The sequence below is a fragment of the Bombina bombina genome, chromosome 9, assembly GCF_027579735.1.
Source record: "Bombina bombina isolate aBomBom1 chromosome 9, aBomBom1.pri, whole genome shotgun sequence".
Classification (NCBI taxonomy): Eukaryota; Metazoa; Chordata; class Amphibia; order Anura; family Bombinatoridae; genus Bombina; species Bombina bombina.
The window spans coordinates 97,872,401-97,890,690 of record NC_069507.1 but is presented as its reverse complement, the minus strand read 5'-3'; the positions used below and the strand labels follow the sequence as shown (position 1 = coordinate 97,890,690).

The 18,290-nt window shown below is 42.4% G+C and overlaps 1 protein-coding gene across 1 annotated transcript in view; it reads right to left on the bottom strand.

The window, feature by feature from the left end:
- LOC128639980 (solute carrier family 22 member 15-like) overlaps window positions 1–18,290 on the bottom strand; it is a 747,078-nt gene that overhangs the window by 695,565 nt on the left and 33,223 nt on the right. The window contains exon 2 of the mRNA XM_053692271.1: window positions 11,666–11,812. Coding sequence (XP_053548246.1) covers window positions 11,666–11,812 — 147 coding nt within the window. The remainder of the gene's footprint in view (window positions 1–11,665; window positions 11,813–18,290) is intronic.

Sequence of the window (18,290 nt, the reverse complement as noted above, 5' to 3'; positions counted from 1 at the left end):
CCAGACCGCGCCCCAGCCCACTAGGCTGGCGTCGGTCGTGACGATGACCCACTCTGGACTGCGGAAGCTCATTCCCTGGGACAGGTGATCCTGGGTTAGCCACCAACGGAGTGAGTCTCTGGTCTTCTGATCTACTTGAATCACTGGAGACAAGTCTGAATAGTCCCCATTCCACTGTTTCAGCATGCACAGTTGTAATGGTCTTAGATGAATTCGCGCAAAAGGAACTATGTCCATTGCTGCAACCATCAATCCTACTACTTCCATGCACTGAGCTACGGAAGGACGAGGAATAGAATGAAGAACTTGACAAGCGTTTAGAAGTTTTGACTTTCTGACTTCTGTCAAGAAAATCCTCATTTCTAAGGAATCTATTATTGTTCCCAAGAAGGGAACTCTTGTCGACGGAGACAGGGAACTTTTTACTATGTTCACCTTCCATCCGTGAGATCTGAGAAAGGCCAGAACGATGTCTGAGTGAGCCTTTGCCTTTGAAAGAGACGACGCTTGTATTAGAATGTCGTCCAAGTACGGTACTACTGCAATGCCCCTTGGTCTTAGAACCGCTAGAAGGGATCCGAGTACCTTTGTGAAAATCCTTGGAGCAGTGGCTAACCCGAATGGGAGGGCCACAAACTGGTAATGTTTGTCCAGAAAGGCGAACCTTAGGAACTGATGATGTTCTTTGTGGATAGGAATATGTAGATACGCATCCTTTAGATCCACGGTAGTTATAAATTGACCTTCCTGGATTGTGGGTAGAATCGTTCGAATGGTTTCCATCTGGAACGATGGTACTCTGAGAAATTTGTTTAGGATCTTTAAATCCAGGATTGGTCTGAAAGTTCCCTCTTTTTTGGGAACTACAAACAGATTTGAGTAAAATCCCATTCCTTGTTCCGCCGTTGGAACTGGGTGTATCACTCCCATCTTTAACAGGTCTTCTACACAATGTAAGAATGCCTGTCTCTTTATTTGGTTTGAGGATAAGTGAGACATGTGGAACCTTCCCCTTGGGGGTAGTTCCTTGAATTCCAGAAGATAACCCTGAGAAACTATTTCTAGCGTCCAGGGATCCTGAACATCTCTTGCCCAAGCCTGAGCAAAGAGAGAGAGAGTCTGCCCCCCACTAGATCCGGTCCCGGATCGGGGGCTACTCCTTCATGCTGTTTTGTTAGCAGCGGCAGACTTCTTGGCCTGCTTACCCTTGTTCCAGCCTTGCATCAGTTTCCAGGCTGGTTTGGTCTGTGAGGTATTACCCTCTTGCTTAGAGGATGCAGAACTAGAGCCCGGTCCGTTCCTGAAATTACGAAAGGAACGAAAATTAGACTTATTCTTGGCTTTGAAAGGCCTATTTTGTGGGAGGGCGTGGCCCTTTCCCCCAGTGATGTCTGAGATAATCTCTTTCAATTCTGGCCCAAAGAGAGTTTTACCCTTGAAGGGGATATTAAGCAGTTTTGTCTTGGATGATACATCCGCTGACCAAGACTTTAGCCAAAGCGCTCTGCGCGCCACAATTGCAAACCCTGAATTTTTCGCCGCTAATCTAGCTATTTGCAAAGCGGCGTCTAAAATAAAAGAGTTAGCCAACTTAAGTGCGTGAACTCTGTCCATAACCTCCTCATACGGAGTCTCTCTACTGAGCGACTTTTCTAGTTCCTCGAACCAGAACCACGCTGCTGTAGTGACAGGAACAATGCACGAAATGGGTTGAAGAAGGTAACCTTGCTGTACAAAAATCTTTTTAAGCAAACCCTCCAATTTTTTATCCATAGGATCTTTGAAGGCACAATTATCCTCGATAGGAATAGTAGTGCGCTTGTTTAGAATAGAAACTGCCCCCTCGACCTTAGGGACTGTCTGCCATAAGTCCTTTCTGGGGTCGACCATAGGAAATAATTTCTTAAATATAGGAGGGGGAACAAAAGGTATGCCGGGCTTCTCCCATTCCTTATTCACTATGTCCGCCACCCGCTTGGGTATAGGAAAAGCGTCGGGGTGCACCGGAACCTCTAGGAACTTGTCCATCTTGCATAATTTTTCTGGAATGACCAGGTTGTCACAATCATCCAGAGTAGATAACACCTCCTTAAGCAGTGCGCGGAGATGTTCTAATTTAAATTTAAATGTCACAACATCAGGTTCAGCCTGTTGGGAAATTTTTCCTGAATCTGAAATTTCCCCATCTGACAAAACCTCCCTCATGGCCCCTTCAGATTGGTGTGAGGGTATGACAGAACAATTATCATCAGCGCCCTCCTGCTCTACAGTGTTTAAAACAGAGCAATCGCGCTTTCTCTGATATGCAGGCATTTTGGATAAAATGTTTGCTATGGAGTTATCCATTACAGCCGTCAATTGTTGCATGGTAATAAGCATTGGCGCGCTAGAAGTACTAGGGGCCTCCTGCGTGGGCAAAACTGGCGTAGACACAGAAGGAGATGATGTAGAACCATGTCTACTCCCTTCATCTGATGAATCATCTTGGGCAACTTCATTATCTGTGACAGTACTGTCCTTACTTTGTTTGGACGCTTTGGCACAATTATCACATAATTTAGAAGGGGGAGACACATTGACTTTCATACATATAGAACATAGCTTATCTGAAGGCACAGACATGTTAAACAGGCTTAAACTTGTCAGTAAAACACAAAAAAACGTTTTAAAACAAAACCGTTACTGTCTCTTTAAATTTTAAACTGAGCACACTTTATTACTGAATATGTGAAAAATTGTTCAAAATTTACCAAAATTTCACCACAGTGTCTTAAAGCATTAAACGTATTGCACACCAATTTTCAGAGCTTTAACCCTTAAAATAACGAAACCGGAGCCGGTTACAGTTTTAACCCCTCTATAGTCCCAGCTACAGCCTTTGCTGCGACTCTACCAAGCCCAGAGGGGAATACGATACCAAATGACGCCTTCTAGGAACTTTTCCAACTATCCTCAGGTCCTCACACATGCATCTGCATGTCTTGCTCTTAAAAACAACTGCGCAGTAATGGCGCAAAAATGAGGCTCAGCCTACAACTGGGAAGGCCCTTCCTGACTGGAAAAGGTGTCTAACATAGTGCCTGACGTTAAAAAACGTTCCCCAAGTTTATAAGTGTGAAATACCAGCATAAACATGTATAAAATGCCCAAATAAAGCAATCGATTTTGCCGATAAAAGTGTCTACCAGTTTTATAGCCCATATTAAGCCCTTTATTCTGCTTGAAACTAAGAAAATGGCTTACCGGTCCCCATGAGGGGAAATGACAGCCTTCCAGCATTACACAGTCTTGTTAGAAATATGGCTAGTCATACCTTAAGCAGAAAAGTCTGCTAACTGTTTCCCCCAACTGAAGTTACTTCATCTCAACAGTCCTATGTGGAAACAGCAAAGGATTTTAGTTACTGTCTGCTAAAATCATCTTCCTCTCACAAACAGAATTCTTCATCCTTTTCTGTTTCAGAGTAAATAGTACATACCAGCACTATTTTAAAATAACAAATTCTTGATAGTAGAATAAAAAACTACAACTAAACACCACATACTCTTAACCATCTCCGTGGAGATGTTGCCTGTGCAACGGCAAAGAGAATGACTGGGGTGGGCGGAGCCTAGGAGGGACTATATGGCCAGCTTTGCTGGGACTCTTTGCCATTTCCTGTTGGGGAAGAGATATTCCACAAGTAAGGATGACGCCGTGGACCGGACACACCAATGTTGGAGAAAAAATAAAAGAAAGGGGTGGGGGAGGGAAGATAGCTGTTTGGGAGGGATCAGGGGGTCTGATGTTTCAGGTGGGAGGCTGAGCTCTACACTAAAGCTAAAATTAACCCTGCAAGCTCCCTAATTAACCCCTTCACTGCTAGCCATAATACACGTGTGATGCAAAGCGGCATTTAGCGGCCTTCTAAGTACCAAAAAGCAACGCCAAAGCCATATATGTCTGCTATTTCTGAACAAAGGGGATCCCAGAGAAGCATTTACAACCATTTGTGCCATAATTGCACAAGCTGATTGTAAATGATTTCAGTGAGAAACCTAAAATTGTGAAAAAACAGAATTTATGTTTACCTGATAAATTACTTTCTCCAACGGTGTGTCCGGTCCACGGCGTCATCCTTACTTGTGGGATATTCTCTTCCCCAACAGGAAATGGCAAAGAGCCCAGCAAAGCTGGTCACATGATCCCTCCTAGGCTCCGCCTTCCCCAGTCATTCGACCGACGTAAAGGAGGAATATTTGCATAGGAGAAATCATATGATACCGTGGTGACTGTAGTTAAAGAAAATAAATTATCAGACCTGATTAAAAAACCAGGGCGGGCCGTGGACCGGACACACCGTTGGAGAAAGTAATTTATCAGGTAAACATAAATTCTGTTTTCTCCAACATAGGTGTGTCCGGTCCACGGCGTCATCCTTACTTGTGGGAACCAATACCAAAGCTTTAGGACACGGATGAAGGGAGGGAGCAAATCAGGTCACCTAGATGGAAGGCACCACGGCTTGCAAAACCTTTCTCCCAAAAATAGCCTCAGAAGAAGCAAAAAAGTATCAAATTTGTAAAATTTAGTAAAAGTGTGCAGTGAAGACCAAGTCGCTGCCTTACATATCTGATCAACAGAAGCCTCGTTCTTAAAGGCCCATGTGGAAGCCACAGCCCTAGTGGAATGAGCTGTGATTCTTTCAGGAGGCTGCCGTCCGGCAGTCTCGTAAGCCAATCTGATGATGCTTTTAATCCAAAAAGAGAGAGAGGTAGAAGTTGCTTTTTGACCTCTCCTTTTACCAGAATAAACAACAAACAAAGAAGATGTTTGTCTAAAATCCTTTGTAGCATCTAAATAGAATTTTAGAGCACGAACTACATCCAAATTGTGCAACAAACGTTCCTTCTTTGAAACTGGATTCGGACACAAAGAAGGCACGACTATCTCCTGGTTAATGTTTTTGTTAGAAACAACTTTCGGAAGAAAACCAGGTTTAGTACGCAAAACCACCTTATCTGCATGGAACACCAGATAAGGAGGAGAACACTGCAGAGCAGATAATTCTGAAACTCTTCTAGCAGAAGAAATTGCAACCAAAAACAAAACTTTCCAAGATAATAACTTAATATCAACGGAATGTAAGGGTTCAAACGGAACCCCCTGAAGAACTGAAAGAACTAAATTGAGACTCCAAGGAGGAGTCAAAGGTTTGTAAACAGGCTTGATTCTAACCAGAGCCTGAACAAAGGCTTGAACATCTGGCACAGCTGCCAGCTTTTTGTGAAGTAACACAGACAAGGCAGAAATCTGTCCCTTCAAAGAACTTGCAGATAATCCTTTCTCCAAACCTTCTTGAAGAAAGGATAGAATCTTAGGAATTTTTACCTTGTCCCAAGGGAATCCTTTAGATTCACACCAACAGATATATTTTTTCCATATTTTGTGGTAGATTTTTCTAGTTACAGGCTTTCTGGCCTGAACAAGAGTATCAATGACAGAATCTGAGAACCCTCGCTTTGATAAGATCAAGCGTTCAATCTCCAAGCAGTCAGTTGGAGTGAGACCAGATTCGGATGTTCGAACGGACCTTGAACAAGAAGGTCTCGTCTCAAAGGTAGCTTCCATGGTGGAGCCGATGACATATTCACCAGGTCTGCATACCAAGTCCTGCGTGGCCACGCAGGAGCTATCAAGATCACTGATGCCCTCTCCTGATTGATCCTGGCTACCAGCCTGGGGATGAGAGGAAACGGCGGGAATACATAAGCTAGTTTGAAGGTCCAAGGTGCTACTAGTGCATCTACTAGAGTCGCCTTGGGATCCCTGGATCTGGACCCGTAGCAAGGAACCTTGAAGTTCTGACGAGAGGCCATCAGATCCATGTCTGGAATGCCCCACAATTGAGTAATTTGGGCAAAGATTTCCGGATGGAGTTCCCACTCCCCCGGATGAAATGTCTGACGACTCAGAAAATCCGCTTCCCAATTTTCCACTCCTGGGATGTGGATTGCAGACAAGTGGCAGGAGTGAGTCTCCGCCCATTGAATGATTTTGGTCACTTCTTCCATCGCCAGGGAACTCCTTGTTCCCCCCTGATGGTTGATGTACGCAACAGTCGTCATGTTGTCTGATTGAAACCGTATGAACTTGGCCTTTGCTAGCTGAGGCCAAGCCTTGAGAGCATTGAATATCGCTCTCAGTTCCAGAATATTTATCGGGAGAAGAGATTCTTCCCGAGACCAAAGACCCTGAGCTTTCAGGGGTCCCCAGACCGCGCCCCAGCCCACCAGACTGGCGTCGGTCGTGACAATGACCCAATCTGGTCTGCGGAAGCTCATCCCCTGTGACAGGTTGTCCAGGGACAGCCACCAACTGAGTGAATCTCTGGTCCTCTGATCTACTTGTATCGTCGGAGACAAGTCTGTATAGTCCCCATTCCACTGACTGAGCATGCACAGTTGTAATGGTCTTAGATGAATTCGCGCAAAAGGAACTATGTCCATTGCCGCTACCATCAAACCTATTACTTCCATGCACTGCGCTATGGAAGGAAGAGGAACAGAATGAAGTATTTGACATGAGTTTAGAAGTTTTGATTTTCTGGCCTCTGTCAGAAAAATCCTCATTTCTAAGGAGTCTATTATTGTTCCCAAGAAGGGAACCCTTGTTGACGGAGATAGAGAACTTTTTTCTACGTTCACTTTCCACCCGTGAGATCTGAGAAAGGCCAGGACAATGTCCGTGTGAGCCTTTGCTTGTGGAAGGGACGACGCTTGAATCAGTATGTCGTCCAAGTAAGGTACTACTGCAATGCCCATTGGTCTTAGCACCGCTAGAAGGGACCCTAGTACCTTTGTGAAAATTCTTGGAGCAGTGGCTAATCCGAACGGGAGTGCCACAAACTGGTAATGCTTGTCCAGAAATGCGAACCTTAGGAACCGATGATGTTCCTTGTGGATAGGAATATGTAGATACGCATCCTTTAAATCCACCGTGGTCATGAATTGGCCTTCCTGGATGGAAGGAAGAATTGTTCGAATGGTTTCCATTTTGAACGATGGAACCTTCAGAAACTTGTTTAGGATCTTGAGATCTAAGATTGGTCTGAATGTCCCCTCTTTTTTGGGAACTACGAACAGATTGGAGTAGAACCCCATCCCTTGTTCTCCTAATGGAACAGGATGAATCACTCCCATTTTTAACAGGTCTTCTACACAATGTAAGAATGCCTGTCTTTTTATGTGGTCTGAAGACAATTGAGACCTGTGGAACCTCCCCCTTGGGGGAAGCCCCTTGAATTCCAGAAGATAACCTTGGGAGACTATTTCTAGCGCCCAAGGATCCAGAACATCTCTTGCCCAAGCCTGAGCGAAGAGAGAGAGTCTGCCCCCCACCAGATCCGGTCCCGGATCGGGGGCCAACATCTCATGCTGTCTTGGTAGCAGTGGCAGGTTTCTTGGCCTGCTTACCTTTGTTCCAGCCTTGCATTGGCCTCCAGGCTGGCTTGGCTTGAGAAGTATTACCCTCTTGCTTAGAGGACGTAGCACTTGGGGCTGGTCCGTTTCTGCGAAAGGGACGAAAATTAGGTTTATTTTTGGCCTTGAAAGACCTATCCTGAGGAAGGGCGTGGCCCTTGCCCCCAGTGATATCAGAAATAATCTCTTTCAAGTCAGGGCCAAACAGCGTTTTCCCCTTGAAAGGAATGTTAAGCAATTTGTTCTTGGAAGACGCATCCGCTGACCAAGATTTTAGCCAAAGCGCTCTGCGCGCCACAATAGCAAAACCAGAATTTTTCGCCGCTAACCTAGCCAATTGCAAAGTGGCGTCTAGGGTGAAAGAGTTAGCCAATTTGAGAGCATGAATTCTGTCCATAATCTCCTCATAAGAAGAATCTTTATTGAGCGCCTTTTCTAGTTCATCGAACCAGAAACACGCTGCTGTAGTGACAGGAACAATGCATGAAATTGGTTGTAGAAGGTAACCTTGCTGAACAAACATCTTTTTAAGCAAACCCTCTAATTTTTTATCCATAGGATCTTTGAAAGCACAACTATATTCTATGGGTATAGTGGTGCGTTTGTTTAGAGTAGAAACCGCCCCCTCGACCTTGGGGACTGTCTGCCATAAGTCCTTTCTGGGGTCGACCATAGGAAACAATTTCTTAAATATAGGGGGAGGGACGAAAGGTATGCCGGGCCTTTCCCATTCTTTATTTACAATGTCCGCCACCCGCTTGGGTATAGGAAAAGCTTCGGGGGGCCCCGGGACCTCTAGGAACTTGTCCATTTTACATAATTTCTCTGGAATGACCAAATTCTCACAATCATCCAGAGTAGATAGCACCTCCTTAAGCAGAGCGCGGAGATGTTCCAATTTAAATTTAAATGTAATCACATCAGGTTCAGCTTGTTGAGAAATTTTCCCTGAATCTGAAATTTCTCCCTCAGACAAAACCTCCCTGGCCCCCTCAGACTGGTGTAGGGGCACTTCAGAACCAATATCATCAGCGTCCTCATGCTCTTCAGTATTTTCTAAAACAGAGCAGTCGCGCTTTCGCTGATAAGTGGGCATTTTGGCTAAAATGTTTTTGATAGAATTATCCATTACAGCCGTTAATTGTTGCATAGTAAGGAGTATTGGCGCACTAGATGTACTAGGGGCCTCCTGTGTGGGCAAGACTGGTGTAGACGAAGGAGGGGATGATGCAGTACCATGCTTACTCCCCTCACTTGAGGAATCATCTTGGGCATCATTTTCTCTAAATTTTGTGTCACATAAATCACATCTATTTAAATGAGAAGGAACCTTGGCTTCCCCACATACAGAACACAGTCTATCTGGTAGTTCAGACATGTTAAACAGGCATAAACTTGATAACAAAGTACAAAAAACGTTTTAAAATAAAACCGTTACTGTCACTTTAAATTTTAAACTGAACACACTTTATTACTGCAAATGTGAAAAAGTATGAAGGAATTGTTCAAAATTCACCAAAATTTCACCACAGTGTCTTAAAGCCTTAAAAGTATTGCACACCAAATTTGAAAGCTTTAACCCTTAAAATAACGGAACCGGAGCCGTTTTTATATTTAACCCCTTTACAGTCCCTGGTATCTGCTTTGCTGAGACCCAACCAAGCCCAAAGGGGAATACGATACCAAATGACGCCTTCAGAAAGTCTTTTCTATGTATCAGAGCTCCTCACACATGCATCTGCATGTCATGCTTCCCAAAAACAAGTGCGCAATAGAGGCGCGAAAATGAGGCTCTGCCTATGATTAGGGAAAGCCCCTAGAGAATAAGGTGTCCAATACAGTGCCTGCCGGTTATTTTACATAATTCCCAAGAATAAAATAATTCCTCAAGGCTATGAAGTATAAAATATGCTTATATATCAATCGTTTTAGCCCAGAAAATGTCCACAGTCTTAAAAGCCCTTGTGAAGCCCTTTTTTTCTTTATGTAATAAAAATGGCTTACCGGATCCCATAGGGAAAATGACAGCTTCCAGCATTACATCGTCTTGTTAGAAATGTGTCATACCTCAAGCAGCAAAAGTCTGCTCACTGTTTCCCCCAACTGAAGTTAATTCCTCTCAACAGTCCTGTGTGGAAACAGCCATCGATTTTAGTAACGGTTGCTAAAATCATTTTCCTCTTACAAACAGAAATCTTCATCTCTTTTCTGTTTCAGAGTAAATAGTACATACCAGCACTATTTTAAAATAACAAACTCTTGATTGAATAATAAAAACTACAGTTAAACACCAAAAAACTCTAAGCCATCTCCGTGGAGATGTTGCCTGTACAACGGCAAAGAGAATGACTGGGGAAGGCGGAGCCTAGGAGGGATCATGTGACCAGCTTTGCTGGGCTCTTTGCCATTTCCTGTTGGGGAAGAGAATATCCCACAAGTAAGGATGACGCCGTGGACCGGACACACCTATGTTGGAGAAATTTAACGTTTTTTTTTAATATGATCGCATTTGGCGATGAAATGGTGGCATGAAATATACCAAAATGGGCCTAGATCAATACTTGGGGTTGTCTACTACACTACACTAAAGCTAAAATTACCCCAAAAAGCTCCCTACATGCTCCCTAATTAACCCCTTCACTGCTGGGCATAATACCCGTGTGGTGCACAGTGGCATTTAGCGGCCTTCTAATTACCAAAAAGCAACGCCAAAGCCATATATGTCTGCTATTTCTGAACAAAGGGGATCCCAGAGAAAAAATTACAACCATTTATGCCATAATTGCACAAGCTGTTTGTAAATAATTTCAGTGAGAAACCGAAAGTTTGTGAAAAAATTTGTGAAAAAGTGAACAATTTTTTGTATTTGATCGCATTTGGCGGTGAAATGGTGGCATGAAATATACCAAAATTGGCCTAGATCAATACTTGTCTTCTAAAAAAAATATATACATGTCAATGGATATTCAGGGATTCCTGTAAGATATTAGTGTTCTAATGTAACTAGCGCTAATTTTGAAAAAAATTGGTTTGGAAATAGCAAAGTGCTACTTTGTATTTATGGCCCTATAACTTGCAAAAAAAGCAAAGAACATGTAAACATTGGGTATTTCTAAACTCAGGACAAAATTTAGAAACTATTTAGCATGGGTGTTTTTTGGTGGTTGTAGATGTGTAACAGATTTTGTAGGTCAAAGTTAGAAAAAGTGTGTTTTTTTCTATTTTTTTTCTCATATTTTATATTTTTTTTTTACAGTAAATTATAAGATATGATGAAAATAATAGTATCTTTAGAAATTCCATTTAATGGCGAGAAAAACGGTATATAATATGTGTGGGTACAGTAAATGAGTAAGAGGAAAATTACAGCTAAACACAAACACCGCAAAAATGTAAAAATAGCCTTGGTCCCAACTGGACAGAAAATGGAAAAGTGCTGTGGTCATTAAGGGGTTAAATTAGTCCTGTGATGGTAAATAAGCATCTAATTTTAAATAACGGTGCACTGTACTACTCTTACTTTAAACAATCAAGCTTAAAGAGAAGGTAAACTTTGATGAATGAAAGCCCATTTTTTTAAAATACTATTAAAAACAGGGGCACTTTCATTCATCAAAGTTTAGAAGGCAGCCATTTTGATTAAAAACTTACCTTTGCTTTTTTCACAGTCAGAGCAGCTTCCCCATCCGGAGATCCTCTCTTCACGCGTCATCAATGACTAATCCAGCTTCCTCTAATCCCGGCATGGCCTCAGGCAATGACTACCCTGGGGGGAAAGCCGTTATTGGAGGAAGCTGGATTAGTCATTGATGACCTGTGAAGAGAGGATCTCCGGGTGGGGGAAGCTGATCTGGCTGTGCAATGAAGAGAGGTAAGTTTTTAATCAAAACAGCTGCTTTGTAAACTTTGATGAATCAAAGTGCCCCTGTTTTTAATAGTATTTTTAAAAAACGGGCTTTCATTCATCAAAGTTTACCTTCACTTTAAAGGCTATTTCAATTAAACTTTAATTCTATATATTTGCATTTGAAGAAAATTGTGTATACGTTGAGATGCTAGTTTAGAAAAGTAATAGCTTATACTATATTCATAATATCTGGAACAAAAAATAACAGTATGAAAAGAATAAACACAAACACATAAACATTATTGAGCTTAACAAACACTGCATTTTTCATTTACGGGGAAAGAAAAAGAATACTTGCCTCAGAAACTATAGATGTAAAGTTATTAGCAAAGTGAACGTGTTTTGTAAACTCTTCTTTGTTGAAAGGAATGTCTTCATTGTCAATATGATACTCCGGTACAGCACCCACAAGGACAATTAGCATTGACTGGCATGCTACATAAATCTAACAAGAGAAAGTAATATTAAATATAAAGAGATGCTAAACAGTGTCTATACATACTCAATAGCACTGTTTAAATATAACAAACAGATTTGTAACAACTAGTAAAAAGATAAGAACTTATTTATAAAGAGATTGTTAAAATACTGTAAATCAAGATTTTCAATTAAAATAATATGTCAATCTTAAAGATACACTTAAAAGATTTATTTGTTCTATAGTTATTTAAAACATGAATGATCGTTAATGCAGCATACAATGACGACAACTAAGAGGAGGCAAAGATTCCCAGAGTATTCTATCCCTCCCACCTCTCTGATTAGCCAGACAAATGTATTGCCAAGTAAGGAGAAGTAGAAGGGTAGGAAAGAACAGAACAGGGAAATGACACGCGAAGCTAGAACAGTCACCAGAAAAATAAACGATTAAATAAAAAGGATAAGCCTCGTGGGCTCTCACCACCTAGAAAGAAATTTAGTTTTTTCTTGTAAGGTTGTGAGAGCCCACAAATCTATTACTTCTGGGAGCCAACACACAAGCTGTGGAGTCCACGAGTAATGAACACGGGACAATAAATTTGTTGAAATGTCAGGCACCTAGAATTTAGTAAAGGAATGGAGAGATGACTCTGTCTCTGCCTTGTAAATACGATACAGAAGCCTCATCTTAAAAGAGCAGAGGCCTTTCGACTTGAGCGTGGACCTTAGAAAAGAAAGAACAGACTAAAAGGATTACCTAAAATCCCTTGTAGCCTTAAGATTAAACCTAAAAGCTTCAATTATATTGAAATTATGTAGAAGAAATGCTTACAAATATTTAGGATTTGAACAAAGAACCACAATCGCTATGTTGATGTTGACAGAAAAACAAATTTTGGTAAGAAATCAAATATGGTTCTTGATAAAAAAAAAAACTAGATAAAAGGAGATCAGATTCGTATTAACCCGAAGATAAGAGGTATAGAGGTACAAAATACCTCTTACAAACTAGCAATGTTTGCTGACGATGTCTTGATGACACTGTCAGACCCAGCAGAATCCCTTAAAGAGGCTCAGGCAGAATTAACTTATTATAACTCGTTTTCAGACTTTTTGGTTAACTCATCAAAGTCAGAGTTGTACCCTATAAACCTCTCAACAGATTTATTAGATGATATCAGAAACAATAGTCCCTATAAGATTAATTTGACATCCTTGAAATATCTGGGTGTATACTTGACCTCAAGTGAGACTGCCCTACGTAAACTTAACTATGGGAGACTTATAACCGAATTCCAATCTCTAACCTCTAGATGGTTACCCAAACAAAATATATCGTGGCTGGGTAGGATCTCGGCAGCGAAGATGATGTTACTACCTAAGGCCCTTTATCTTTTCCAAGCCCTACCACTGGGGAATGTTAATAGGGAAATACATAAGTTACAAACAATTCTGAACTCCTACATTTGGCAGAGGAGACCCCCTAGGATATCCCAAAATGTTATGTATACTCCTAGAGAAGGAGGGGGACTGGGAGTACCAAATTTATATTGGTATAAAGCAGCCGTATCATTAGGTAGAATTGTAGATTGGTGCCACCAAAATAAATTTTCATATAAAAAACTGGTCCAATTAGAGGGTCATCTACTGAATATACCACATATGGGAGGCCTATGCTGGGCACCACAACCCAGTACCATACCGATAGCAACCAACAGGCTATACACTATCACTCACGAGACGTGGGCGGTCTGGACAACTTATAGAAACAAATTCCAAAAAATTTCGACACCATACTCCCCATTGACTACTTTACTATACAACACAGAACTGGGAAAGGACAAGGTTGAATTGGGGCGGAGGGCTGGAGGGATGAATACGTTAGACGACCTTATCCCAATTGGCACATTGATGCAGAAGGGTAAAATGTTAGATGGACAAACCTTGCAAGAGCGAGGCCACAACTGCTTCTCTTCTTGGTTCAGATTACATCAGGTTAGACACTATATATATACACACAAACATAGAACAGACTTTCTAAGACCGCTAACTGCCTTCGAGTTGATATGTGCAGGTATTAATTACTCGGGATCAGGCACAATATCTAAAATATATAAGTGTATTAGAGACACGCACCTCCCTACTAGACCTATATATGTCCGAAAATGGGAGACAGAAATGAACAGGCAGATAACCCCTAAACAGTGGAAACAGTGGTCGACATTTACTGCAAAATCCTCACACTCATCCTCCTGCATGGAAACTAATCTAAAGGTCCTGTTGAGGTGGTATTTAACCCCCAATAGACTAAAATACATGTTTAAAACTGCAAACAATAGATGCTGGAGGGGGTGCGGACAGGTGGGTACCATGCTTCACATTTGGTGGGACTGTGATCTAATCCAACCGTACTGGAGAGCTATTTTCCTGGAGATTGGAAAGGTTATAGGTTTAACACTAGAACCGACCTCACAGGTTGTGATTTTCAATGACTTATCTAATGTTACATGTCAAATAAGGCGCGCGTTAACACAGATGATGATTAATGCTGCTAAAAAATTAATTCCAAGACATTGGAAATCAACGTATGTTCCGACACTTGATAACTGGATAGAACAAGTAGATTTTATCATTAAAATGGAGAGATTTCACTATTACACCAATAGTAGATTGAATGTATATCATGACATTGTGTTCTTATGGGAACAGTATAGATTTAAGCCGTAGGTCTAACAAAACATCTATCTAAAATCAGACATGCCCCGAGAAACAATGAGAATAGGTGAAGTTAAAGAAAAGAAAAGGAAAAAAAAAATAGAGACCACTTGAGAAGAGAGACATGAGAAAACAAACAGAGAACGGAGAAAACATAGGGTTCAGTGGTGACTGTAGTTTAAAATTAAAAAATACCTGCCTTAAAATGACAGGGCGGGCCGTGTACTGGATACACCACAAGAGAAATAAATTTATCAGGTAAGCATAAATTATGTTTTCTCTTGTAAGGTGTATCCAGTCCACGGATCATCCATTACTTGTGGGATACCAATACCAAAGCTAAAGTACACGGATGAAGGGAGGGACAAGGCAGGTACTTAAACGGAAGGTACCACTGCCTGTAAAACCTTTCCCCCAAAAATAGCCTCAGAAGAAGCAAAAGTATCAAATTTGTAGAATTTTGAAAAAGTATGAAGCGAAGACCAAGTCGCCGCCTTGCAAATCTGTTCAACAGACATTTTTAAAGGCCCATGTGGAAGTCACAGCCCTAGTAGAATGAGCTGTAATCCTTTCTGGAGGCTGCTGGCCAGCAGTCTCATAGGCTAAGCGGATTATGCTTCTTAGCCAAAAAGAAAGAGAGGTTGCCGAAGCCTTTTGACCTCTCCTCTGTCCAGAGTAGACAACAAACAAAGCAGATGTTTGACAAAAATCTTTAGTAGCTTGTAAGTAAAACTTTAAAGCACGAACCACGTCCAGGTTGTGTAATAGACGTTCCTTCTTTGAAGAAGGATTAGGACACAAAGACGGAACAACAATCTCTTGATTGATATTCTTATTAGATACCACCTTAGGTAAAAACCCAGTTTTGGTACACAAAACTACCTTATCTGCATGGAAGATCAGATAAGGAAAATCACATTGTAAGGCAGATAACGCGGTTCAAACGGAACCCCCTGAAGAACTTTAAGAACCAAATTTAAGCTCCAAGGTGGAGCAACAGGTTTAAACACAGGCTTGATTCTAAGTAAAGCCTGACAAAATGCCTGAACATCTGGGACATCCGCCAGACGCTTGTGCAAAAGAATAGATAGCGCAGAAATCTGTTCCTTTAAGGAACTAGCTGACAATCCTTTCTCCAAACCCTCTTGGAGAAAAGATAATATCCTGGGAATCCTGATCTTACTCCATGAGTAGCCCTTGGATTCAAACCAATAAAGATATTTACGCCATATCTTATGATAGATTTTCCTGGTGACAGGCTTTCGTGCCTGAATTAAGGTATCAATGACTGACTCGGAGAAACCACGCTTTGATAGAATCAAGCGTTCAATCTCCAGGCAGTCAGCCTCAGAGAAATTAGATTTGGATGGTTGAAAGGACCTTGAAGTAGAAGGTCTTGTCTCAGCGGCAGAGTTCATGGTGAAAAAGATGACCTGTCCACTAGATCTGCATACCAAGTCCTGTGTGGCCACGCAGGCGCTATCAAGATCACCGATGCTCTCTCCTGCTTGATCTTGGCAATCAGACGAGGGAGCAGAGGAAACAGTGGAAACACATAAGCCAGGTTGAAGGACCAAGGCGCTGCTAGAGCATCTATCAGCGTTGCCTTGGGGTCCCTGGACCTGGATCCGTAACAAGGAAGCTTGGCGTTCTGGCGAGACGCCATGAGATCCAGTTCTGCCCCAACGATGAACCAATTGTGCAAACACCTCCGGCTGGAGTTCCCACTCCCCCGGATGAAAAGTCTGTCAACTTAGAAAATCCGCCTCCCAGTTCTCTACACCTGGGATATGGATAGCTGATAGGTGGCAAGAGTGAATCTCTGCCCAGCTAATTATCTTTGAGACTTCTAACATCGCTAGGGAACTCCTTGTTCCCTCTTGATGGTTGATGTAAGCCACAGTCGTGATGTTGTCCGACTGAAATCTGACGAACCTCATTGTCGCTAGCTGAGGCCAAGTCTGAAGAGCATTGAATATCGCTCTTAGCTCCAGAATGTTTATTGGAAGGAGCGACTCCTCCTGAGTCCACGATCCCTGAGCCTTCAGGGAGTTCAAGACTGCACCCCAACCTAGAAGGCTGGCATCTGTCGTTACAATTGTCCAATCTGGCCTGCAAAAGGTCATACCTTTGGGCAGAGGGACCCGAGATAGCCACCAGAGAAGAGAATCCCTGGTCTCTTGATCCAGATTTAGTAGAGGGGACAAATCTGTGTAATCCCCATTCCACTGACTGAGCATGCAGAGTTGCAGCGGTCTGAGATGTAGGCGTGCAAACGGCACTATGTCCATTGCCGCTACCATTAAGCCGATTACTTCCATGCACTGAGCCACCGAAGGGCGATGAATGGAATAAAGAACACGGCAGGAATTTAGAAGTTTTGATAACCTGGACTCCATCAAGTAAATTTTCATTTCTACAGAATCTATCAGAGTCCCTAGGAAGGAAACTCTTGTGAGGGGGGATAGAGAACTCTTTTCCTCGTTCACCTTCCACCCATGCGACCTCAGAAATTCCAACACTATGTCCGTATGAGACTTGGCAATTTGGAAGTTTGACGCCTGAATCAGGATGTCGTCTAAATAAGGGGCCGCTGCTATGCCCCGCGGCCTTAGGACCGCCAGAAGCGACCCCAGAACATTAGTAAAAATTCTTGGGGCTGTAGCTAACCCAAAGGGAAGAGCTACAAACTGGTAATGCCTGTCTAGGAAGGCAAACCTGAGAAACCGATGATGATCTTTGTGTATCGGAATGTGAAGATAAGCATCCTTTAAATCCACTGTAGTCATGTATTGACCCTCCTGGATCATAGGTAGGATGGTACGAATAGTCTCCATCTTGAATGATGGAACTCTGAAGATTTTGTTTAAGATCTTTAGATCCAAAATTGGTCTGAAGGTTCCCTCTTTTTTGGGAACTACAAACAGATTTGAGTAAAATCCCTGTCCCTGTTCCTCCTTTGGAACTGGATGGATGCATGGATCACTCCCATAACTAGGAGGTCTTGTACACAGTGTAATTTCCAACGCCCAGGGATCCTGGACATCTCTTGCCCACGCCTGGGCGAAGAGCGAAAGTCTGCCCCCTACTAGATCCGTTACCGGATAGGGGGCCGTTCCTTCATGCTGTCTTAGAGGCAGCAGCAGGCTTTTTGGCCTGCTTACCCTTGTTCCAGGTCTGGTTAGGTCTCCAGACCGTCTTGGACTGAGCAAAAGTTCCCTCTTGTTTTGCATTAGAGGAAGTTGATGCCGCACTTGCCTTGAAGTTTCGAAAGGCATGAAAATTAGACTGTTTGGCCCTTGATTTGGACCTATCCTGAGGAAGGGCATGACCTTTTCCTCCAGTGATATCAGCAATAATCTCCTTCAAACCAGGCCCGAATAGGGTCTGCCCCTTGAAGGGAATGTTAAGCAGCTTAGACTTTGAAGTAACGTCAGCTGACCATGATTTAAGCCATAGCGCTCTGCGCGCCTGGATAGCAAAACCAAGATTCTTAGCCGTTAGTTTAGTCAAATGAACAATGGCATCAGAACAAAAGAATTGGCTAGCTTAAGTGCTCTAAGCTTGTCAAGTATGTCATCCAATGGAGTCGTTACCTGAAAAGCCTCTTCCAGAGAGTCAAACCAGAACGCCGCAGCAGCAGTGACAGGAGCAATGCATGCAAGGGGCTGTAGGATAAAACCTTGTTGAATAAACATTTTCTTAAGGTAAGCCTCTAACTTTTTATCCATTGGATCTAAGAAAGCACAACTGTCCTCGACAGGGATAGTAGTACGCTTTGCTAGAGT